At 42.0% G+C, this 26,463-nt stretch overlaps 2 protein-coding genes across 4 annotated transcripts in view; one reads left to right on the forward strand and one right to left on the reverse strand.

Annotated features, from left to right (window-relative positions):
- The window catches only part of C2cd3 (C2 domain containing 3 centriole elongation regulator), a 105,725-nt gene extending 84,184 nt beyond the window's left edge, over positions 1-21,541 (reverse strand). The window contains exons 1-3 of one of the 3 annotated variants that reach the window (XM_021165953.3): positions 21,446-21,540; positions 19,135-19,404; positions 8,052-8,209 (exon numbers count right to left, since the gene is read on the reverse strand). In XM_021165953.3, the coding sequence (XP_021021612.1) occupies positions 8,052-8,209; positions 19,135-19,404; positions 21,446-21,515 (498 nt within the window). In that variant the 5' untranslated portion in view covers positions 21,516-21,540. Of the gene's footprint in view, positions 1-8,051; positions 8,210-19,134; positions 19,405-21,154; positions 21,391-21,445 lie in introns of those variants that run through there. The other 2 variants (XM_021165954.3, XM_029479229.2) reach the window with 2 other exon arrangements.
- Positions 21,542-21,666: 125 nt separating this feature from the next.
- The window catches only part of Ppme1 (protein phosphatase methylesterase 1), a 45,924-nt gene continuing 41,127 nt past the window's right edge, over positions 21,667-26,463 (forward strand). Inside the window, exon 1 of the mRNA XM_021165955.3 lies at positions 21,667-21,928. Coding sequence (XP_021021614.1) covers positions 21,828-21,928 — 101 coding nt within the window. The 5' untranslated portion in view covers positions 21,667-21,827. The remainder of the gene's footprint in view (positions 21,929-26,463) is intronic.

Consider the following 26,463-nt stretch of genomic DNA (forward strand, 5'->3'; position numbering starts at 1 on the left):
ACAAACACCGGGAATGCAGTGTGATGAATACTGTGGCTGTGACCATGGAATTATGCCCCCCACAATGCTGGCTGTCCAAATGTAACTGTTAGGGTGCTCTCTTACTGTACATCACTTGCTAAGGACACCGCTGCATTGTAGAAGCATAGGAGGCATGGGGAATAAAGGTATCCCTGCCCTGGACTTGAACTTGTGGATTGGCCAGTGGGGTTGCTTTTCCCTAAGGAGACGTAGTATCGACCAACTCATAAGCCTGCTGTGACACTGGATAGTGGACAAAGGCTCAGAGAAAAACCTTGAATTTTCCTTAGCATCTTGCAATCAGACTTAGGGCTGGCCTAACTCATCGATCACTGTTTATTGATACCAGCTCTATGCTAACTGCCTGGGACAGAGCAATGACTAAAATCCTCTGTCCAGAAGGTTATGGACCTTACAGTGGGGATTTATATAATCTGAAACCCAAACATTACTGCTCAGGTAAGAATGTGCACTAGGTGATCTGGGAACACTGGGAAGACAGGGAAGAGGCAAGGAATGGCTTCCTGGAGCACAACACAAAAGACTCAGCTCAAAGGACCAGATGAGGCTGAGGTAAATAAAACAATACAGACTAAGGAGAAACATCTAACTTTGGATGCATTAGAAAGACGAAGCAGTAACTGGTTGGGTGCCCCTGTGCTTGACTCCCACCCCACCCCACCCCACCCCACCCCTTACTCCTGCTTCTCTGTCTCTCACATACCCCTCACTCATCTCTATCCCCACTCTGCCCATCTCACCCCTCCCTGGTGATGTTCACTCTGTTCATCTCTGCCAGTGTCATTAGTGAGTCACTGCCTGTCCCTGTCTGCTTGCCTGTCTCTCATGCTGGGAGCTGAACCTGGGTCCTCAAGCATGCTAAGCACATGGTATATGCCCAACCAGATTTCCCATGTTAGGCAAACTATTTTGCTTTTTAAACTGGAGATTCCTCCCTTAAAATGTCTTAAAATGTTCCCAAAGTTTTCTCCAAAGCAAACAGTTTTCATCTGTCAGGATAGGGAACTAACACACTCAACCCTCTAAATATACCACTCTCTTCTGAAGCCCACACCGTCCACATACACCATAAATACACCATCTGCGTCTCCCATGCACACCAGAGTCATGATAAGGATGCTCATCTGCCTTCTAGCAATGACTCAGGGTCTTTTTGGTACTAAGTTGCCTACAGTTTTCTACTTATATCTGTGGTATCTAATGTCCAATTTTCAGAATTATGCTGGGCAACATAGCATTTAAAAATGACTAAGCAATGCTTCGAAAATTACATTTCTTACAAAAATTGATATCTCTGGCTTTTCTTGAAAAAAATTAGAAGATCCAGCAATGCTGAATTCCCGTTCTCATGTGGCAGGAATGAGCTGGAATAGACCAGTGACTTGGTCAGGACACGCATCCAGTTGCCCAGCATAGCCCAGTGTGAGGCACAGTGATAGCCACTCTCTGGTGCTACATCTGGGGCCATGATTATTTTCATTTCCTATAGTAAAACACCAGTTTTATAAGTGTAGTTTAACGACTTTTCACATATGTGCACATATATGTAACTACCACAATCATGGCAGGGAACAGTTCCATCATCCCCAAAACCTCACGCTATCCTTTTGCTGCTACGCCCTCCTCACTGCGAGCTGCTACCATCCACTCACGATGGTTTCCTAGACATTCTAGACAAAGGCCATGGTCTAGTGTGTTAGCTCTGGAGATTCTCTGAAGATTTACTGTGGTGCTTCAAGTGTGTTTCAAGTGCTGTTTACTGACTAGAACAGCATGAATGATGTCTGATTATACTGGCTACTTTGTTAACACTGAAGCGGCTCTGTATTCCTGGGGTAAGCTCTTGGGGATAGCACTTGTTCTTCCTGACAGTGCTGGCCCCAGTTTGCTGCTATTTTGGCGCATGAGCTTTTAAGGATTCTCCTGGCTATACCTTCCATCTTTTAGGACCACTATGACTGCAGCCATGACCTACCAAGCCCAGCCTTACATGGGTTCTTTTAGACCTGAACTCAGCCCTCATACGTGCACAGCATGCACTAACCACTGTGCCATCCCCAGACCCCTCAGGATAACATCTGAATCCCAGAGAATTCTGTGCGTTAGCCAGTGTCCCCCACTGTCGCCTGCTCCCATCCTCCACCTACTAACTAAACCCCTTCGTCTTCTAAAACAGCCCTGCTTCTACTTTTATGTCATATTTGAGTGTGTATATGCAAAGAAAATGTAATGTTTCTATGTGTATGAAGGGAGAAAAGGAAACAAGAAATTTAAAAAAAAATGGGAGTAGGTATGTTTCATTATGGAAGAGAATATATGTCTAATGAGTAGTATATGGGCAAAATGTTACTGTCAGGGAAGCTGGAGAGATGGCTCTGAGGTTAAGAGCACTGACTGCTCTTCCAGAGGTCCTGAGTTCAATTTCCAGCAACCACATGGTGGCTTACAACCATCTGTAATGGGATCTGATGCCCTCTATGGTATGTCATTATGAGCTGCAATGTACTCATAATACATAAGATAAATAAATAATTCCTTTAAAAAATTAAAATGTTACATTTAAAAAAAGTTACTGTCAAATGTTATATCTATACCATCATGAAACAGGAATACTGAAATTCAAGGAGATTTTAAAAACTGAAGCAAAGTGAAGGCAGCTCTATGACATGACGTCAGCAGACAGATGAGCTAGAAAGAATCAAAGCCTAATATGGATAATAAATTTTTTATTTATTTAATTTTTGTTATTGTTGTTTGGTTTTTCAAGACAGGGTTTCTCTGTGTAGCCCTGGACATCCTGGAACTCACTCTGTAGACCAGGCTGGCCACAAACTCATAGATATCCACCTGCCTCTGTATCCTGAGTGCTGGGATGGTAAGTTTTTATAAAGGACTCCAAATGTAGCTGGATTTGTGTAGTTAACACTATTTGCATGTGTAGGTCTAATGGAATGCCATTGTGAAGGATGCTAGTGGTAATGTTGTGTATACTCATGGCACAATGTATCTCCATCAGTTCCTCTTCAGAATCTTACTGGCTCTATACTGTTGCAAGAGGCTTGACCGACACATTTTGTAGAGGGCCAGGATAAATATTTTAGGTGTTATTACATATTTTTCCTTTACAGTTAAAAATATAATAAGTATTTCTAGCTCAAACACTAAATGGGAACCACCAGGCATCACACTAGCCCTTTTCTGCTATAGTTAATTTCTCAGTCCTGTTACTCTCACTGTGCTTAGCGCCTCTCGAATGTGTGTGCTTTGCTGTACTGTTCCAACAGAGTGTTTCTGTAGTTTCATCTCATTTCAAGCTGGCAACAATGCTTTACACCCATTTACAAATGGGATACTGAAGGTCAGCAAGTACAAATGATGTTTCAGTTAGTTTCTACTGCTGTGAAGAGACGCCATGACCACGGCAAGTCTTATAAAGGAAAACATTTCATTGGGGCTGGCTTACAGTTTCTACAGTTTCAGAGGTTTAGTCCACTATTGCCAGGGTGGGACATGGCTGCATGCAGGCAGACATGGTACTGGAGAAGGAGCTGAGAGTTCTATATCTTGATTCACAGGCAGCAGAAGGAGTTGTGTGCCACACCAAGCAGACTTATAAGACCTCAAAGCTTGCCCCTCAGTGACACACTTCCTCCAACAAGGCCACACCTTCTAATAGTGCTATTTCCTATTAGCCAAGCTTTCACATACATGAGTCTATGGGGGTCACTCATATTCAAAGCACCACAAGTGATTATCTAGTAAATATGAAAATTAGTTTAGTAACCAAATTCTCGTTGTCTACATCTAATTGCTTGTTATTGAGCATATGTGTACATGTGTATCCAAGCACAACTGCCTGTGACAACAATGTGGAAGCCAAGACTGAGCTAGGGATGTTTTCTTCCATCACTTTTTAAAAATCATATTCTTTTGAGACAAAGCAACCACTGAACCTGGTGCTCTCCAGTTCAGCTGGACAGCCGAAATCTGCCTGACTTTCCATCCCAGCACTGGGCTGCAGGAGTATGCAGCCATGTCTGACTTTTCACATGGGTTCTGGAAATCCACACTTGAGTCCTTGGGCTTGCACAGCAAGGACTTTACTAAGCCATCTCTGCAGCTGCATCTTCCCTGTTCTGTCCACTGTGCCTCCTCTCTGCAGCTGCATCTTCCCTGTTCTGTCCACTGTGCCTCCTCTCTGCAGCTGCATCTTCCCCGCTGTGTCTACTGTACCCTCCTTCACTGTCATGCATCTGGGAAAAATGATCTTAAATGCTTTTCTTTTTTAAAAGTTATTAATCTTAAAATTTTTTTTTCTTTTAATTGTACATGTATGACTATGTGCATGTGAATTCAGTGCCTGAGGTCAGAGGAGCTAGAGCTCCTGGAATAAGAACTACAGGCAGTTGTGAGATGCCCAACATGGGTGCTGGGAACTGAACCATAGCCCTTTTAACCACTAAGCCATTATTTCCAGCCCTGGAAAAAGGAAATTGAAGTTGTTGCTTCACCTTTACTGTAACTGCTCCTTATTCCAAACTCCTTATCTCTCAGAATCTGACTTCTGTCTTAATCTTCTATTAAAAACTACTCAACAATCCAATGACCTTTAAATTGAAAAATACACATCTTATTACATAAATTACATTTAAATATGATCAAAAGTAGTACAGCTACTTTGGAAAACTCTGGTAGTTCCTCAGAAAGTTAAACAGAGTGCCATATCACCCACCACTTCTACTCCTCCGTGCCCAAGGGAACGGAAAGCACACGTTCACAAAAGAACTAAACAGAGATGTTCACAAAAGCCAATAAGCCCAAGTACCGGTTCTAACTGAAAACAGACAAACAAAATGAGGTCTACATATACAGCTGAATGTTTTGCCCACAAGAAGGAACATATACTAAACATTAAAAACTTTATGGTAAGAGAGAGAAGCCAGTTTCAAAAGAGAACATAATATTCTGTATATTTGAAACATCTTGCATAGGCGATGTATAAGGACAGAAAGTAGACTGGTGTGCCAGGCTTGTGAATGGGGAGCATGGAAGAGACGGGGGATAATGGGTACAGTATTGGTTTCTAGAATGAAAGAAATGTCCTGGAATTAGAAAGTAGTAAAATCCATATAATTTCATGAATATACTTTTAAAAATCTGAATTATACACTTTAAAAGGGTGAATTTCATATTTTCAAATTGTATCTTGATCATAAAACAATAGCAATAACCATAAAAGGCCAGAGAATCCTCTATGCCCACTGCTATTATCACTACTTATTTCTCCTTACGCATCAATCATGTGCACCATGTAGTCCTTTTATCATCAGACTACAAAGATAATCTAATCCTGTTGAACAAATATTTCCATTTCTCTAGTACTGAGAGGCACTGCCATAATCAGCCCCAAGAATGCAGAGCTTCATCTCCCTCTTTGTGGCCTGTCTGTTAAGCTTGAGGTAAATGAAGCTGATCACCTTTGTCAGTTTATCATCATTCAGGCTTGATGCAACACCCTACACCATCAGAAACACAAGACCCACTTCACCGCACAGCCATCAGTAGAAGCTATCACTACTTTCTAAATAAGCGCGTCCTAACTCTAGTGAGAAGTTCCTGAGCCGTCCACTTAGTCGCTGGTGTTTTGAGTTGCTAGCCTGTTGCACAGACACGAGACACGCACTTCTACGGTGCATTTCTGTATCTGGCAATGTTAAGTGCTCTTTCCCTACTTTGTCTTCGTTTCTTTTCCTATTCATTTCATTTTCTGTATTAACTTCAGGACAAATCAGGCAAGGTGTAAAACCAATTGAATTTTTCATTTCATGCTGAATTTACTCCCATGCCATAAGTTTTGGTTTCTTAGTTTCTTCTGGGATATCTTGTTCTCTGTGCAGCCTTCTCTTTGTATTTTGGAACATTTCCTCCTTTTCCTGCCCTCTCACTATGGCAGGGGGAGCTCATGAACAGGTTAATTCAGCCATGAGCTCAATAGCACATCTCAGGAGCTTTCTTCACTTCAGTGTTCATTGACTGGGGATCCACATCTAAACCCTTAAGTTCAGCATCACTGTCTCCACTCTCAAGCACGTACAGCAAAAACTCAGCATTCCTTCTGGGCCCTCAGGCCTGTGTCCAGCGCTACTGTTTGGCCTGGATGCACCTGTGGACTCCACCATTATACAGGAGCAGCATACGTGGCTGGGTTTTTATTGTTGTTTTGTGGTTATGTTTTTCTGTATAGCACTGGCTATCCTGGAACTCTGTAGATCAGGCTGGCCTTAAACTTAAGAGATCTACTTGCCTCTGCAGAGGGCCTGGAATTAAAGGTCCGTCTACTGCCTGGCTTTAAAAAAAAAACAAAAAAACAAACCAGATTCTTTAAAGTGACATCTTTCAGATACTTGGGGGCTTTGGGGACATGAAGGCAGTTTCAGTGTTGTTAAAGTGAACATGAAGATTTGAATCTCTTGATTTGCATGAATTTGCATGTTTTCTGGGTCAAGAGGGTAGGAACTGTTTTTTTTCACAGGTTACCTCAGGCAGCTTCCAGGAAGAAGTGTGAGGGCTGCTGGGAGAATCCATTCATCACTTGAATTTGTAAAGTGTGAGAATTAAGTGTATACCCTGAGCTCAGAAGAGTCCCTCAGAAAGGAATCCTTTTATAGTCTTCCCAGGAGGTGCACTGTATATTCAGATGCTAATTGCTGTGCCCAGAGGTCTGGCTGCAGTCCAGACCTTAGCACTGTCATAACTGGAGCATCACCTGTCTCAATCACATGTCAAAACTCTTTTCCATCATCTCTGGTTGACTAATCAAGAACTGATTCACCCTGCAGCTGGGCAGAAGAGCATAGGGAAGGACTTCTGATCCCAGTTAGGGAATCCCAAGCACAAAGAGAGAGACAGGAGGAGGAAGAGATGGACCAGCAGGATTCACCGTGAGGTCATGACGAGAGAGCAGCCATGAGGACACACATGGACCAGAGTGAGCCAGGGTGAGACTCAGATGCACTTAATGGGTTATATGGCTGGAAAGTAGTTCAGGCCAGCACAGCTAGATCAGAACAGTTCAGAACCTGGCCAGCTTAGTGCTGCAGCTTATTAATACAAATAAGGTCCCTGGTATTTATTTGGGAACAAGGCAGGCATAGAAAAGCCCTCAGAATTATATTAACCCAACATCCTCCGAATACCTACAGCAAAATATGTATCGTACTGTGTTCTAGAAGACGACATGAGAGAACCTTTGCTATCTCTGTAGTAGTGACACATAAAAGTGCATCAAAAACAAGTTGGGTCAATGAGTGACAATATTAAAGATAGCACTTACATGAGTCAAATAAATGCTTCTTGGCACTCTAATAGGAACTGAGGGAAATGAAAACATAGCCTCATCTTTTAGGGAGTCTAGCCTCTAAATGGGGATCCCACCAATAACAATTCTGGGTTCCACACTAGAACAACGATGCCATCACGCTTCTGTGAATTCTCCAGTGCAGAGAACAGAGCAGCAGAAGCTCGAAAGCAGCCTGGATGCTGATGAAGGGGAGCAAACCTTTAGCAAAGTGCAGTCTGGGTGAAGAATGAGTCAGTCGGACACGGAAATCATGGGCCTCTCCCCTCTAGAAGACTCAGCTTCAGCCCCAGACTGCATTCTCTGTAGCTACCACTGGTTGCTCAGACGTGAAATATCCCCCATGAGCTCCTGTGTCTGAATCCTGATCTCCAGCAGGTGGGGCTGCTGTGGAAAGTTGTGGAACCTTTAGGAGGTGGGGTCTAGTGAAAGACTTGAGGCACTTGGAGAGGGGCTTGAGGTTTATAGGCCTCTTTGCTCTCTGATCTTCCCAAATGAGAGCTAGCCTCAAGCTCCGACTGCATGCCTTCCCCACAAGAGGCTGTGCCCTCAAATCACAGTCAAAATGAACCCTTATGTTGCTGCCTAGCAGGGATTTGGTCAGAGTAACGAGAAAAGTGGTAACAGCAGTAAAGAATTACAACATTTTTACCTGAAGTTCCCCAAGTTTCTTCGATGCTGGTGAAACAATGGTAAAAAACCCATTGATCTGATGGGTTGGAGACAGCTGGGCAAGTCCACTGATCTGAACTCTGCCGACAGGAAGATGATCAAACTTGGTGATTACTTCCAACACCAGCACAGCCATATCTGATCAGAAACAATTACAACATATTCAGATAGCTTCCACTAGTTTGTTTTTAGAAGTAAGGTAAAGGGTATAAAATGAACAACTAAGTGTGAAGTAAACCAGGCACTTACGTCCCGGACCACGTGAGGAAGGAGGAGTGAGCCCAACACGGAAAGAACAAGACTTTTAGAAAAGGATGACAAGTACTGCAGATTAAAGGGATTAGACTGAATACTTAGCATGCTAAGTATATGTGGTAAGAAAATCAACTTTCATAGGCTAGGGAGGATGGCTTTGTGGATAAACTACATGTCTTGCAAGCTCAAGGATTGGAGTCCATTCCCAGAATCCTTGCAAAAAAAGTCATGAAAGGTGGCATGCACTCCCAGCACTGAGCAAGTAGAAACAGGTAGAAACCTGGAGTTTGCAGGCCAGTCAACCTAGCAAGTGCCACCACAGTGAAGTGAGCCCTGGCCACCCCCTCCCCACTCCCTTAAGCAAGAGATACCTTTGAGAGTATTAGTAAATGTATTCAGCCAGCTGTGGTGGCAAAAGCTTTTAATCCCAGCACAGTAGAGGTAGGGACAGAGTAATTGATCTCTGTGAGTGGGAAGCCAGCCTGGTCTATACAGTAAATTCCAGACCAGTCAAAGCCACGTAGTGAGACCCTGTCTCATTAAAAAAAAGAAAAGTCCTAGTAAATGTACTTGGTGAGAACTCAAGCATTGGTTCTAAAATACACCCAACCTTTTAGTTACTTCATCCCATTCTTTGAGTGAGAAAGGGCTGCTCTGGCATGACTTTAGGGGTTAGTCTTGACCTCCCGTCGCTAATTGCTTGTTCCTAAATTATATTTGCAGTATTAAGGTATTGCTTGTTCCTAAATTATATTTGCAGTATTAAGGTACTGAAAATACTTGAAACCAAGACAAACAGAAATGGACCTCTTGCCAGGCCGTGGTGGCGCATGCCTTTAATCTCAGCACTTGGGAGGCGAATTTCTGAGTTCGAGGCCAGCCTGGTCTACAGACTGAGTTCCAGGACAGCCAGGGCTACACAGAGAAACCCTGTCTTGAAAAACAAAACAAAAAAAAAAAAAAGAAGAAGAAGAAAAAAAGAAAAGAAATGGATCCCTTAACTACATTCTACAATGTATCCCTCATGCCTTCATGATCTTAGCTATAAAAGAGAATAAAAGTGTACCCACATGGAATCTAAAATCATGTCAGGACTGTATAAATTTTAAATATTTTCTTACCAATGCTGAGAAATGGCTCATTATTACTATTTGTCCAATACTTAAATGAAAAGTATTTAGGCCTCATAATGAGAAGATCCATGCGGGTTTTTCTTGGCTGTAATATTCATAAGCTGTTTTGGTAGAACTCACAACCATCTATAAAATAGACATCTTAACATCTGTGTGGGGGAACTGAGGATACTACATATAGATTACACAGGACAGTGTCTTCCCACATAGCAGTTACTGAATGACTTTATATGACTTCAAACAAATTACTTAACATACCACAGCCCTTTTCTGGTAGTCATCTCAAAAATTATATAAACTGATGCAAAAGTGCTCTGGAGCTGCAAATGTGGATTAAGAGAAAGGCACCAGCTTCGACTGCTTACTTACTAGTAACTAGGCTCTTTCATGCCTCATTATTCTCTTTAGAATCTATTTTTTTCAATTATACTTCTATTTACTTATTTGTGTTATGCGTCTGAGTGTATCACAGCACACAAGGAGAAGCCACAGGACAACTTGCAGGAGTTAGTTCTCTCCTCCCACCACGTGGAGCCTGGGGATCACACTCAGGTCCTCAGACCTGGTAGGTGCCTTTACCGCCGCCTCTAGCCCGCCCCCAGCCACTTCACTGCCTACACCCCCTTTTCCCAGAGCAGAGGACAGAATCCAGGACCTTAGGCCAAGTACTCTACCACTGAGCTAATCGCCAACCCCTGGCCTTTACAATTATTTGTTATAGGTGTTTCTAACTCTAGGTTGGGTGTTGAACAAGATCAGAGAGGTCACGTAACATTCCTAGGTTTAGTAAGTTTTAAAGTCACCAAAATGGGCTAAAGCTCCGTTCTCTCCAATTCTAAAGTCAACCATTCCATGTTACTGTGCTCTACACTGTTTGGAGGAGAAAAGCTTCATCCTCACAGACCCACACTCTCTAACCCGTCCCTTGGCTGTGGTGTCATCAGTATTATTCACGTGTCCACTGTCACTCACTCCCATCGAATCCTCTCTGATAATCCTCAGTGTCACAAATGCAATGGCCAAGTCCACTGAAATAGGTTTTGAAGTGTTATGGGCACTATTTCCGTCAAAAGAGTGAAGGTTAAAAAAGAAAAGACAACAAAGTGAGTTCCAGGACAGCCAAGGCTACACAGAGAAACCCTGTCTCGAAAAACCAAAAAAAAAAAAAGAAAAAACATAATAACATAAAGACACAAACAGAAATAATAAGGCATTACCAAGCCTTCTGTCCTTAAAACAACTTAGGTGTATGGGGTTTGCCAACCTGTATGTCTAGGTACCACTTTTGTGCCTGGTACTCCCTCCTCAAGGCCAGAAGGCGGCCCTGGATCTCTGGAACTGGAGGTTTAGCCTGTTGACAGCCACAGTGTGAATTTTTAGTTCTTTGAACTTCAAACCCACCACTCAGATAATGAGTTTAATACCCACAGCAAATGGACAGGCCCTCACAGTGCGAATCGTAGGACTCCCCGGAGGCTTCATCTTCATCCTCCAACTGTAGTTTCACCTCCTTCAGCAAAAAGGCTTTTAAAACACTACATCTGGAATGCTTAGCAACTGTGTTAACATCTTTTCAGAGTAAGACAGGACAGGGTTAAAAGGGCGAGTTAACGGTGCCTCACCACATCACAGGACCGGTTCCCTAAGACGCAGACGTGAAGGGTTCATAAACCCTGAAACATCCTACTGCTCCCTGTGCTTTTGCTTCATCTGAGCGCACTGGTTTGATTATTTCCCTCCACCCTGAGCTCTCTGTTCCATGTAATTCTATAAACTACTCCTCAGTCTACCTTTTGCATCTTGAGTGTGATATAAAGAAAGGGGTGTTGAGAAGAACAAGGATTCTGCCCACACAGACTCAGAAACAGGCACACTCCTCCCAAGTTCTCAGCTACAGTGCACACTCTTAGGGAAGGACTACAGAGCACTTGGCTCTCCATTTTCTTTTCTTTTTCCTACTTCACTTATTCATTTGTTGGAGGGGACACTGCCACCGAATATAAATGGCCCTCAGGACAAGCCTCTTCCGGTCAGAAAAGCACCAGGGTAGCTAGGGCGCAGGGTCGGCTGACACTCGCCAGCTACCCACAACACCCGCCACAGGATCTTAAGACTTCTGGTGAGTGGAACACAGCTTCTGCTCCAATCCAATTGCGCGCGGGACCTGAGACTGCATTAGTTAGGGAAGCAGAAACCGGCCTGAGTAGGGCCACAGGCCTCATCCGGCCGGATCAGCACCGGGGTAGCTAGAGCGCAGGGTCAGCTGACACCCACCAGCTACCCACGACCCCCGCCACAGGATTTTGAGACTGCTGGTGAGTGGAACACAGCTTCTGCTCCAGTCCAATCACGCGGGACCTGAGACTGCTTTGGTTGGGGAGGGAGAAATCCGGCCTACATAGGGCCACAAGCCTCTTCCGGTCAGAAAAGCACCGGGGTAGCTAGGGCGCAGGGTCGGCTGACACTCTCCAGCTACCCACAACACCCGCCACAGGATCTTAAGACTTCTGGTGAGTGGAACACAGCTTCTGCTCCAATCCAATTGCGCAGGACCTGAGACTGCATTAGTTAGGGAAGCAGAAAACCGGCCTGAGTAGGACCACAGGCCTCTTCCGGCTGGACCAGCACCGGGGTACTGCCAGCTACCCACGACCCCCGCCACAGGATTTTGAGACTGCTGGTGAGTGGAACACAGCTTCTGCTCCAATCTTTAAACAGTGACAACCACAACAACTAACCCCAGAGATTACCAGATGGCGAAAGGTAAACGTAATAATCTTACTAACAGAAACCAAGACCACTCACCATCATCAGAAACCAGCACTCCCACTTCGCCCAGTCCAGGGCACCCCAACACACCGGAAAAGCTAGACACTGATATAAAAGCATATCTCCTGATGATGGTAGAGGACTTCAAGAAGGACTTTAATAACACACTTAAAGAAATACAAAGGAACACTGGTAAACAGGTAGAAGACAATAAAGAGGAAGCACAAAAATCCCTTAAAGAATTGCAGGAGAACACTGCTAAAGAGTTAGAAATCCTTAAAGAAAAACAGGATAACCTAATCAAACAGGTAGAAGTCCTTAATGAAAAACAGGAAAACACATCCAAACAGATGATGGAAATGAACAAAACCATACTAGACCTAAAAAGGGAAGTAGACACAATAAAGAAAACCCAAAAGGAGGCAACACTGGAGATAGAAACCCTAGGAAAGAAATCTGGAACCATAGATACCAGCATCAGCAACAGAATACAAGAGATGGAAGAGAGAATCTCAGGTGCAGAAGATTCCATAGAGAACATCGGCACAACAATCAAGGAAAATGTAAAATGCAAAAAGATCCTAACTCAAAACATCCAAGAAATACAGGACACAATGAGAAGACCAAACCTACGGATAATAGGAGTGGATGAGAATGAAGATTTTCAACTCAAAGGACCAGCAAACATCTTCAACAAAATTATAGAAGAAAACTTCCCAAATCTAAAGAAAGAGATGCCCATGAACATACAAGAAGCCTACAGAACTCCAAATAGACTGGACCAGAAAAGAAATACCTCCCGACACATAATAATCAGAACAACAAATGCTCTAAATAAAGATAGAATACTAAAAGCAGTAAGAGAAAAAGGCCAAGTAACATATAAAGGCAAGCCTATCAGAATTACACCAGATTTTCCACCAGAGACTATGAAAGCCAGAAGATCCTGGACGGATGTTATACAGACACTAAAAGAACACAAATTCCAGCCCAGGCTACTATACCCAGCCAAACTCTCAATTAACATAGATGGAGAAACCAAAGTATTCCACGACAAAACCAAATTCACACATTATCTCTCCATGAATCCAGCCCTTCAAAGGATAATAACTGAAAAAAAAAAAAAACAGTACGAGGACAGGAACCACGCCCTAGAAACAACAAGAAGGTAATCCCTCAACAAACCTAAAAGAAGACAGCCACAAGAACAGAATGCCAACTTTAACAACAAAAATAACAGGAAACAACAATTACTTTTCCTTAATATCTCTTAATATCAATGGACTCAACTCCCCAATAAAAAGACATAGACTAACAAACTGGCTACACAAACAAGACCCAACATTTTGCTGCTTACAGGAAACTCATCTCAGAGAAAAAGATAGACACTACCTCAGAATGAAAGGCTGGAAAACAATTTTCCAAGCAAATGGTATGAAGAAACAAGCTGGAGTAGCCATTCTAATATCTGATAAGATTGACTTCCAACCCAAAGTCATTAAAAAAGACAGGGAGGGACACTTCATACTCATCAAAGGTAAAATCCTCCAAGAGGAACTATCAATCCTGAATATCTATGCTCCAAATACAAAGGCAGACACATTCATTAAAGAAACTTTAGTAAATCTCAAAGCACACATTGCACCTCATACAATAATAGTGGGAGACTTCAACACACCACTTTCACCAATGGACAGATCATGGAAACAGAAACTAAACAGGGACACAGAGAAACTAAGAGAAATTATGAATCAAATGGATCTGGCAGATATCTACAGAACATTCTATCCTAAAACAAAAGGATATACCTTCTTCTCAGCACCTCATGGTACCTTCTCCAAAATTGACCACATAATTGGTCACAAAACAGGCCTCAACAGATACAAAAATATTGAATTTGTCCCATGCATCCTATCAGATCACCATGGACTAAGGCTGATCTTCAATAACAAAATAAATAATAGAAAGCCAACCTTCACGTGGAAACTGAACAACACTCTTCTCAATGATACCTTGGTCAAGGAAGGAATAAAGAAAGAAATTAAGGACTTTTTAGAGTTCAATGAAAATGAAGCCACAACATACCCAAACTTATGGGACGCAATGAAAGCATTTCTAAGAGGAAAACTCATAGCTCTGAGTGCCTCCAAAAGGAAACTAGAGAGAGCACACATTAGCAGCTTGACAACATACCTAAAAGCACTAGAACAAAAGGAAGCAAATTCACCCGAGGAGTAGATGGCAGGAAATAATCAAACTCAGGGGCGAAATCAACCAAGTGGAAACAAGAAGAACTATTCAAAGAATCAACCAATCAAGGAGCTGGTTCTTTGAGAAAATCAACAAGATAGATAAACCCTTAGCCAGACTCACTAGAGGGCACAGGGAAAGCATCCTAATTAACAAAATCAGAAATGAAAAAGGAGACATAACAACAGATCCTGAAGACATCCAAAACACCATCAGATCCTTCTACCAAAGGCTATACTCAACAAAACTGGAGAACCTGGATGAAATGGAGAAGTTCCTAGACAGATACCAGGTACCAAAGTTGAATCAAGATCAGGTTAATGATCTAAACAGCCCTATATCCCCCAAAGAAATAGAAGCAGTCATTAATAGTCTCCCAACTAAAAAAAGCCCAGGACCAGATGGGTTTAGTGCAGAGTTCTATCAGACCTTCAAAGAAGATCTAATCCCAGTTCTTCACAAACTATTCCACAAAATAGAAACAGAAGGTACTCTACCCAACTCATTCTATGAAGCCACAATTACTCTGATACCTAAACCACAAAAAGACCCAACAAAGATAGAAAACTTCAGACCAATATCCCTTATGAATATTGATGCAAAAATCCTCAATAAAGTTCTTGCTAACCGAATCCAAGAACACATCAAAACAATCATCCATCCTGACCAAGTAGGTTTCATCCCAGGGATGCAGGGATGGTTCAATATACGGAAATCCATCAACGTAATCCAGTATATAAACAAACTCAAAGACAAAAACCACATGGTCATCTCGTTAGATGCGGAAAAAGCATTTGACAAGATCCAACACCCATTCATGATAAAAGTCTTGGAAAGATCAGGAATTCAAGGCCCATACCTAAACATGATAAAAGCAATCTACAGCAAACCAGTAGCCAACATCAAAGTAAATGGTGAGAAGCATGAAGCAATCCCTCTAAAATCAGGGACTAGACAAGGCTGTCCACTTTCTCCATACCTATTCAACATTGTACTTGAAGTCCTAGCCAGAGCAATTCGACAACAAAAGGAGATCAAAGGGATACAAATTGGAAAAGATGAAGTCAAAATATCACTCTTTGCAGATGATATGATAGTATATATAAGTGACCCTAAAAATTCCACCAGAGAACTCCTAAGCCTGATAAACAGCTTCGGTGAAGTAGCTGGATATAAAATTAACTCAAACAAATCAATGACCTTTCTCTACACAAAGAATAAACAGGCTGAGAAAGAAATTAGGGAAACAACACCCTTCTCAATAGTCACAAATAATATTAAATATCTTGGCGTGACTCTAACTAAGGAAGTGAAAGATCTGTATAATAAAAACTTCAAGTCTCTGAAGAAAGAAATTATAGAAGATCTCAGAAGATGGAAAGATCTCCCATGCTCATGGATTGGCAGGATCAACATTGTAAAAATGGCTATCTTGCCAAAAGCAATCTACAGATTCAATGCAATCCCCATCAAAATTCCAAATCAATTCTTCAACGAATTAGAAAGTGCAATCTGCAAATTCATCTGGAATAACAAAAAACCTAGGATAGCAAAAACTCTCCTCAAGGATAAAAGAACCTCTGGTGGAATCACCATGCCGGACCTAAAACTCTACTACAGAGCAATTGTGATAAAAACTGCATGGTACTGGTATAGTGATAGACAAATAGACCAATGGAATAGAATTGAAGACCCAGAAATGAACCCACACACCTACGGTCACTTGATCTTCGACAAGGGAGCTAAAAACATCCAGTGGAAGAAAGACAGCATTTTCAACAAATGGTGCTGGCACAACTGGTTGTTAACATGTAGAAGAATGCGAATCGATCCATTCCTATCTCCTTGTACTAAGGTCAAGTCTAAGTGGATCAAGGAACTTCACATAAAACCAGAGACACTGAAACTTATAGAGGAGAAAGTGGGGAAAAGCCTTGAAGATATGGGCACAGGGGAAAAATTCCTGAATAGAACAGTAATGGCTTGTGCTGTAAGATCGAGAATTGACAAGTGGGACTTCATGAAACTACAAAGCTTCTGCAAGGCTAAAGACACCATCAATAAGACAAAAAAACCACCAACAGACTGGGAAAGGATCTTCATCTATCCTAAATCAGATAAGGGACTAATATCCAATATATATAAAGAACTCAAGAAGGTGGACTCCAGAAAGTCAAATAACCCCATTAAAAAATGGGGCTCAGAACTGAACAAAGAATTCTCACCTGAGGAATACCGAATGGCAGAGAAGCACCTGAAAAAATGTTCAACATCCTTAATCATCAGGGAAATGCAAATCAAAACAACCCTGAGATTCCACCTCACACCAGTCATAATGGCTAAGATCAAAAATTCAGGTGACAGCAGATGCTGGCGAGGATGTGGAGAAAGAGGAACACTCCTCCATTGTTGGTGGGATTGCAAGCTTGTACAACCACTCTGGAAATCAGTCTGGCGGTTCCTCAGAAAATTGGACATAGTACTACCGGAAGATCCAGCAATACCTCTCCTGGGCATATATCCAGAAGATGTCCCAACCGGTAAGAAGGACACATGCTCCACTATGTTCATAGCAGCCCTATTTATAATAGCCAGAAGCTGGAAAGAACCCAGATGTCCCTCAACAGAGGAATGGATACAGAAATTATGGTACATTTACACAATGGAGTACTACTCAGCTATTAAAAAGAATGAATTTATGAAATTCCTAGCCAAATGGATGGACCTGGAGGGCATCATCTTGAGTGAAGTAACACAATCACAAAAGAACTCACACAATATGTATTCACTGATAAGTGGATATTAGCCCAAAACTTAGGATACCCAAGATATAAGATACAATTTGCTAAACGCATGAAACTCAAGAAGAATGAAGACCAAAGTGTGGACACTGTGCACCTTCTTAGAATTGGGAACAAAACACCCAGGGAAGGAGTTACAGAGACAAAGTTCGTAGCTGTGATGAAAGGATGGACCATTTAGAGACTGCCGTATCCAGGGATCCATCCCATAATCAGCTTCTAAACGCTGACACCATTGCATACACTAGCAAGATTTTGCTGAAAGGACCCAAATATAGCTGTCTCTTGTGAGATGATGCCGGGGCCTAGCAAACACAGGAGTGGATGTTCACAGTCAGCTATTGGATGTATCACAGGGCTCCCAATGGAGAAGCTAGAGAAAGTACCCAAGGAGCTAAAGGGATCTGCAACCCTATTGTTGGAACAACATGATGTACTAACCAGAACCCCGGAGCTCTTGTCTCTAGCTGCATATGTATCGAAAGATGACCTAGTCGGCCATCAATGGAAAGAGAGGCCCATTGGACTTGCAAACTTTATATGCCCCAATATAGGGGAATGCCAGGGCCAAAAGAATGGGAATGGGTGGGTAGGGAAGTGGGGGGCGCTATGGGGGACTTTTGGGATAGCATTGGAAATGTAATTGAGGAAAATATGTAATAAAAATATTAAAAATTAAAAAAAAAAATAAATGGCCCTCAGAGGATTGAGTGTTGGAGTGGGTCTCTTCCTCTACTATGTGAGACCTTTGGCTCCAAATCTGGTGGCACGTGCCTTTGCCCTCTGAGGCACCTTACCAGTCCATTTTGACTATTTTATAGAAAACACATCATGGTTCTGTTGACAGCTGGCTCATTTCTTGTAAGGCTCACACTATCTGTGTTCTATCTAAATAGCGTCTTTCCTAACTAGAAAATGAAATTTGGGCATTGGCATATTATTTTTTGTTAGACTCCTTCAAATTACTGTTGGGAAAATTAAAGCCCAGAAAGATGAAATGGCTTCTTCAATGTAAAGTAGCAAGGGTAAAATGGGATTCTGGTTTCCCAATAACTTACAAGATCCCCCCTTATTGACAACCTAGAATAGTCAAAATTCTCTATGTATGGGTTAATTATATATTCACTCACACCCTGTCTGCCATCATTCATTAATGCTTTGTGTCAGTTCTTCTTTTCTCAACTAATCGTTACATGACTTCTTGGTAGGGACAATAACTTAAAACTTTATTACTGCCGGGCAGTGGTGGCGCATGTCTTTAATCCCAGCACGTGGGAGACAAAGGCAGGCGGATTTCTGAGTTCGAGGCCAGCCTGGTCTACAGAGTGAGTTCCAGGACAGCCAGGGATACACAGAGAAACCCTGTCTCGAAAAACCAAAAAAAGAAAGAAAGAAAAAAACAAAAAACAAAAAAAACAAAAAACAAAAAAACCCTTTACTACTTCGTGCCTTAAATAATTATCTGTGTAGACCTTACACCTACAATGTAGCTGGTGGTGAACCTATTACTTTACTTTTTTCCAATCAAGTTCCATGGTAATTCCTAGTAAGGGCATACTCCTCATGAGTGTTGGTTCCTGTATTAAAAGATACCTTTCTTACTGACTTGCTAATCCTCCTCATTTGAGGGTTTAAGTTTTACCTTTTGATTTACCATCCTTCTGAAATCTGATAAGATTCAAAGTTATTATGAACCCAGCTCTAAAAAAGTGGTGGGAAAATCAAAAGATGTTAGTCTCTGTCCTTGACTGTATGTTCTTGGCAGGAAAGATGGTGTCTGTTTAATTGATGGGCTGCTGACAACAAGCACGTTTCAGGTCAGGTTTGCAGTTAAGACAATACAACAGAGCCATACCTGTCAGATACGAGGTAAACTGCTTTGGACCACAGCGAATCCCGTAACGGGTAGTTGTTCTCACAGCTTTTGGCTCAGTCTGTAATGCATCTCTGGGACAAAAGAGGGTTCCATCGGATGTTTCTCCCCACCACCTTACTCGGACAAGTACAGAAGCAGGAGGCTTGGCAATCTTCCATACAACCTTATTAATAGTGAGTTTGAGAAAGCAGCGTAACTGCCCTTCAACCAGAGGTGGCAGGCTTGTAGACGGTGAAATGTCACTCAAACCTATGAGGAATACAACAAACTCAGTCAAAATCTGGTCCAACTATGGAAAACAGAATTTTCTTTTCTTTTCTTTTTTTTAGACATCTTAGTAGGTAATCCTGGCTTGTCTGGAATTCACTTAAAACTGGCTGGCCTAAAACTCACAGAGATCCACCTGCCTCTTACTCCTGAAAGCTGGGATAAGGTGTATATACCCTATATACTCTTTGAATGAAAAATAAAAAAAAACTTAGTGTCGACAGAGAAGGCTTTTCCTAACAGAACTGAGAAGTAGCTAGAAAAACAGGCCATAAAATAACCTACCTGGTCACTTATGTTAATCCAAACTTTTCTTTAATTGAAAGATACTATTTGAAAAGCATAAAGACAATAAAACAAGTGGGCAGATTTTAAAATCTCTGTAGTTGGAAGTTTTGTTTAAGACTGTTGCAAATCCATAGTTGACCACAGTTAAGATACATTATCGTGGGAGAGGGACTCTGTGAGGTGGGTATAGGGGCAGCAATTGGGATGTAAGATGAATAAATAAGTAAAATCATGGAGAAGGTACATTATTTTTAACCTCACTCTTTTTTTGTTCTGTTTGTTTTGAGACAGGGTTTCTCAGTGTAACCAGCTCTGGCTGTCCTAGATTTGATTTGTAGACCAGGCTGGCCTTGAATTCACAAAGATCTGCCTGCCTCTGCCTCCCAAGTGCTGGGCTTAAAGGTGTGGACCACCACAGCTGGCTCCTTATCTTAAATTGTCTTTGCTGTCAAGATCATACAGTCAAGGACTAAGACTAACATTTTTAGGTTGGCTGCCACCTTTGGTTCTGGGTTCATAATGTTAACGTCGAATCTTACTAGAGTTCAGAAAGATGATGAATCAAATGTAAATGAAGTGATCAGTTACAACTCTGGCTTTCCTTTCAGTCAGTACCTTTTCTGAAAGATTTAGAGAAGACTTAAAAACAAAAACAAGCAAACAAACAAAAACAAAGCAAAAAACCAAGAGTTTTTTTTTTTTTTTTTTTCAGGAGGATCAAGTTCAAGGCCAGCCTGGGGTTCACAGAGCCCCCTGTCTGGTCACTTATAGGAGCTGGATAACTAAGAGGATTTAGGTTGGATTCAAGTCATTCTAAGTGAGGAGCAGTCCATATATGCACATACGTTTCCATTTCAACGAATTATCCCTGAGCTTTATGGTAGATCTTTTTCTTCATGCTAGAGAACACAAACTGTTTTAGTTGAAAAAAACTCCTTGTATTGATTCCTGATTAGATCTCAGTATATTCTTATGAAGCGCAATCGCTTCCCAAGGAACAAGTCAGAGAAGTAGAAGGGTATATATATATATATAAGTGGTTTTATTTGCTTTTTGAGTAAGCTTGGGTTACAGGTTTCACGATGTCCTCTATCACACACCCTTTCACCATCTAAGGTTCTTCCGGACAGAGTTAAGTCCTTTCCCCCTACTCCGAATCCCTCTAACACACATACATGTATCCCTGTTGTAAAAGAGCACGTTTAATTTTGTTGTTCTCCTATCCGTATCTATTAATCCCCATTTGCCTCATTTATCGACCCACAGGCGCTACTTCCTTTCCATTCTTTAAAAAAAAAAAAATTCTCTCTTAACTTTCTGGTTCCCTAGTTAGTCTCTCTTCCGTCCTCTTTTGTTTTGTTTTGTTTAACCGGAGCGGGTGGAAGTCTCCTTAGAATTCTTTAGCCCTTTTATGCTTTCCTCAACCTTAAACAAATAAAGTTACCTCTCTTCTTGCGCCCACGGCCGCCCCCAGGCCTTTGGCCTTTCCGTTGTTTCATGCCGAGCCTGGGCCCTTCGTCACAAATTCAACGCAGGTGCCAGCTCCTAAGCTGTACGCTCCCGCCATCCCTTCCCACGGCGCTTGCGTTCCCCGGCAACGGGCGCCGCTGGGAAGCCTGGGACGCAGGAAGAAACACTCTTCCACCAACAGTTCCCGGAAAGCGGTGCCAAAAGAAGGCGCCAATAAGAGCCCCTGCAAATGGACTACAACACCCATGATGCTTTGCTTCCCTACCTTGGCCAAGTTGGACCAGGGCACCTGTATCTGCGCAAGCGCAAATTGATACACTATTTGAGGACTTCATTGTCCAGCATGCATTGCCTTCAAGAGGGCTCTTCCCGCTAGGGTTGTCGAGTTCTCTGATAGGAGTCTGAGAGATCCGCAGACTCCGTTACCCAGTTTCCTTTGTGCGAAGGCTGTTGCGCACTTCCGGTGGAAGCTCTGCGGCGAGGGGGCGGGGCTTACTGAGCCAGTGGGCGGTAGGCGGCGCTGCCGGTGGCTGGTTGCTGTCCAAAGGCGACTGGGCGTCGTTAGAGGAGTGAGCTGTAACCGGTTGTAGTGCACGTATCGTGGGACGGACCTTGGGCCACTGTTGTCGACGTGCGGCCTCCCTTTGATGTCGGCCCTTGAAAAAAGCATGCACCTCGGCCGCCTACCTTCTCGCCCTCCTCTACCCGGCAGCGGGGGCAGTCAGAGCGGAGCCAAGATGCGGATGGGGTACGTGACTTGTACCACTCTCCCAGGAGGCCAGGCCCAGGCCATTGGAGATTGGTGTCTGGGCATTCAGAGTGCCGCGGGAAGGGACGCTGTGAATTGGAGGAAATGCTGGCCTTGGCCTGTAGATGTTTAGATAGAGTAGAAGGTAGATTCGGGGACTAGGTGAGGCGCTAAGGGAGTAGTCCACTGGAGGACTGATAACATTGTTGGAGAGAGAAGGGGAATAAGGACAAGGTTGAGAAAATGAAAGGATAATCTAAGGGATGACGGGAATCAACTCTAGAAGAGATGAGTCTGGGAGAAAGAGTGAATCAGTGAGGTGAGGAGAAATCTGCCATCGTTGAGAGGAATAGGGAATGACTGAGAGAAAAGTTGAGGGGGGTTGGGGGATCAAGTAAGTGAGCCAGGAGTAAGAAGGCTTTTACCTGAGGGTTATAGAAAACATCTGAGCCAAAGACTAGGGAGTAGAAGATTCTAGAGAAAGTTTCCAGAAGTGTAAGAGTCAAGTTCAGAGAATGAGGGGGTGAACCAGAATTGGAGAATAGGCCTAAGGAAAGACAGAGAACATGGCTAGGAGACTGTTATCAAGGGGGTGAGCCCAGAGGCTAGGGAAATATGTGGGGTGTGATGAGGACGACAGCTGAGTTCGGAACAGTGACCACTGATATCCCAGAGACTGAGAAATAATTTCGAGTAGGATTTGTTAAATGGAAGCACTGGAGAGGTAAAATCTGTGAAGACCAAAGAAGATTTCGTCAGTTGTTTTGTTTTGCTAAGCAAATGGGACCTGAGGGAAACTATCTATTGGTCTAAGAATTAGACTTAGTGAAGCACTGGCAGTAGCCACTTAACAATAAAATGGGAGTAAATGGTTTGCTGGAAAGGGAGTAGGGCTTGAGTGTGTGTGTGCGTATGTGTGTGGGTTAGAGACATTTATTAATTTTTGTGGTGTTGAGGCTGGAACCCAGAACTAGACAAGTGCCACATCACTGAGCTACACTCCCAATGTAAAAGCTGAGCTAATGAAAGAAACTTTAGAAATTTAGATCCCTGACGGGCTTGTGTCATTTATAGTTATAGGATGCTTGCCTGCTGGAGAAATCCTGATAGTTGAACATCCTAGTAAGAGTTGCTGGAAGGCAGAGAGAATTGGATAGTCATGGGGCTCTTTGGAGGACTACTGATGGTAAAGAGAAAAGAGGTCTGTGTTGGATTTGGGATTGGAGAGAGAAGCTGGTAGATATATTTCAAGAATGTCCACAGACTGACCAAAAGGCAAGAAAAGATGTATGCAGTTCTGTGAAGACTGAGGATAGGAGATGAGAGAGAGTCCTGCTATTAAAATGATTGGTAAAATCTGAATCCAAGAGAGTATGATCTATAATAGAAAAAAAAATTGACTGAGGAGGCATAATAGCAGGTAAAATGGAAAGCTTGTTATAAGATAAAGATTGGTTTCGAAAAGACATAAAGATTGAACTTTTAACATAAATAAAGAAAATTTGGAACCTGACCTATACCATTATTTTGGAAAATTAGCCTGAAGTATAAAAATAAATGTAATGATTCTTCATGTGTTTTTTTGTTGTTGTTTTTTTTTAGTTATTGCTTTTTTTTGGGGGGGGGGGATATGGTCTTACTTTATAAGCCAAGCCTAATCCTGAACTATTGATCCTCCTGCCACACCTAGCTTAGGAGCTGGTTTTTTCCTAATTACAATTCGATCTTTCAGTACACTGGTACTCAGCTGTACAAATGTAATTGTTAGTTTTTAAAAGTAACTCTACATGTTTCAGGCAAGTTTACATGAACTTCAGTTCCTCCCTTTATCAAAATAAGTTTTCTGAAAATGATTAATTGGGAGAACCATACCAAGAGAAGATCTGCTCATTAAGCAATTTTATAGTTGCTGGTTCTCTATCCTTTTTAAGTAACTGCTTTGGTTTTATTGATTTAGGTCATTGCTTGTCCTGGAAAAGATAATGCTTTAGAAAGGTGCTCTTTCTTTCTTTGTTTGATACAGGGCCTTGCTTATAGCCCAGGTTGGCCTGGAATTGGTCCTCCTACCTCAACCACCTGTGTACTGAGATTACAGGTGTACCTCAGTCACCAGACCCTACAGAAAAATGCTTCTCTGTGTGATCCTCAAGTGTCTCATTTCCTTTTCTGCTTCCTTATTGGTGCCTAACCTTTCTAAGAAGTCTCATTCTAATAGTAAAAGTGAGTCTTCCTTTTAGAATCATAAAGCCGAAAGAGAATTTACTGTCCCATTTTTCCACTGTGCCTTGTGGTTGAGGAACCTGAGAGTCCTAGAAATCTGCATTTTTGCTCTGTATGTCAAAGGCAGAAGAAATATTTTATTTTAGTAAATGTGAAAAACAAGACTTAACTATTCCTGCTACTAAGTGAGGCAGACTCAAAGGTTAGTTGTTAGGGCTCCAGGGAGTATGATTGGGCGTCTAGACAGGGACTCTGCCTTTGATTTATGGGTACCGCCCTGCTTACACTTGAGTTGTGTATGTTGTCACTCTAGGATTCTCTTTTCAGTCCTGATTTGACAAATCTCATTTCTGTCTGTTTCAAAGCTTTTTTTTTTTTTTTTTTGCTGGTTTTTTACTTACCATTTCCTTCCTACCTTGGTTTGATGGACACAGGGGTCTTACTGTATAGCTGTGGCTGGCCTGGAACTTGCTATGTAGACCAGACTGATCTGGATCCTCCTGAATTTGCTTCCTGAGTGCTGGGGTTGTAGGTATTCACCACCATACCCAAACTGATTTTTTTGTTTTGTTCTTGTGTTTTGTTTTTTGGGATTATTTTTGCAACTATGTCTCAGGCTGGCTCTAGGCAGTCCTTTTTTCCTGGGCTTCATAGTGTTGGGGTTAGAAGTGTTTGTCCTGCTTTTTTGCTTCATTTTCACTAAATTTTATGTATATTTGTTTATTCCAACTTTATGAATTCCAAGTTTATGAATTTTCTTGAGTTTCCATCATTTGTTTTTTCAAATTATACTTAAAAATTCCAATATATCCATAGATAATATAGTAATACTTATGCTTGCACTGTCACTACAACTTAATTATGAGATTTGGTTTAATTTACCTATAGTCCTATAAAATATATATTCCCCCCCCATTTATTGGTAAGGAAATTTTATATCAGATCAAAAGTCACCCAACTGGTATGTGGTAGAACTAGAATTCAATCTAGCTTTAGCTTTTGGGAGTCATTCCTTTTTTAAGTGTACTGGTGCTGCTCTTGGGTAAGGCCTGAAATCCTGGTGGCATAATTCTTTAATAGATGTTCTTAGATGACACAAACATAGTTGTTTGAAGTTACTACAAATTTGAGGCTACCCTCACTAAATTGAGTTGGGGTCCTTCTCTAGAAACCCTGATATGCTTGAGGGGAGTACTACTTAAAAACCTCTGCTTCAGACTGGGCAGTGGGAGCACACACTTTAAATCCTAGCACTTAGGAGATAGAGGCAGGCAGATCTCTGAGTTCAAGGCCAGCCTAGTTTACAAAGTGAGCTCCAGAGCAGCCAAGGCTAAATGGAGAAACCATGTTTGCAAACAAACAAACTGGTGCATAGAAATCAGCAGTCGTGTGTGTGTGTGTGTGTGTGTGTGTGTGTGTGTGTGTGTGTGTCTCCAATGAATTAAACTAGGGTACGGGAGGATTAATTTGTTTCTCCCCCATGAGCACCTTTTTTTTTTTTTTTTTTGAGACAGACTCTTGTAAACACTTAATTACCCTGTCTCTGACAAGGCACTGGGGTTATAGTCATGTACCACATGCTCAGGTGACATTTTCTTTTAACAAATGTCCATTGGCTTGCCTGATACCACAGAATCATTGGCAGGAACAGCAGTCAAGCCCAGTACTCTGGATTTTTTAGTTCATTGGTCTTCTTGGGTTAAAGAGTGTGCTGTTCAGAGTAACACAGATAAAGAACGAGCATGTGCAGTGTTTGCTGAAGGGTACAGACTGCTGGTAAAAAACCAAATCCCTCTGTTTCTGATTTGTGTACTTTTAAAATTATATCAAAATAAATTATACATATATGTACACACACACACACACAACTATATATATAATTTATTAGTTTTTTTTCTTTTTTTCAGGATAGGCTTTCTCTGAATAGTCCTGGCTGTCCTGAAACTAACTCTGTAGACCAGGCTTCCCTAGAGCTGCGGTATATCCGTAGTTCATTTCTTTCCTTTTTTTGCAAATTTATTTTTTATTTATATGAGTACACTGTAGCTGTCTTCAGACACACCAGAAGAGTGCATTGGATTCCATTCCAGATGGTTGTGGTTGCTGGGAATTGAACTCAGGATCTCTGGAAGAGCAGTCAGTACTCTTAACCGCTGAGCCATCTCTCCAGCCCACCTCATTTCTTTCTATGACTGAATTTATTCTATTGTGTTAATATATACCCCCAACTCTGCCAAAGATTTGGGAGGGGGGCAGGGAAGGCCTCTCAGGTTATGAAATAGTTTCTCTATAAAAGAAACTATAAAAAATTTATT

The sequence above is a fragment of the Mus caroli genome, unplaced genomic scaffold (assembly GCF_978045245.1).
Source record: "Mus caroli unplaced genomic scaffold, Mus_caroli_1 scaffold_8, whole genome shotgun sequence".
Taxonomy (NCBI): Eukaryota; Metazoa; Chordata; class Mammalia; order Rodentia; family Muridae; genus Mus; species Mus caroli.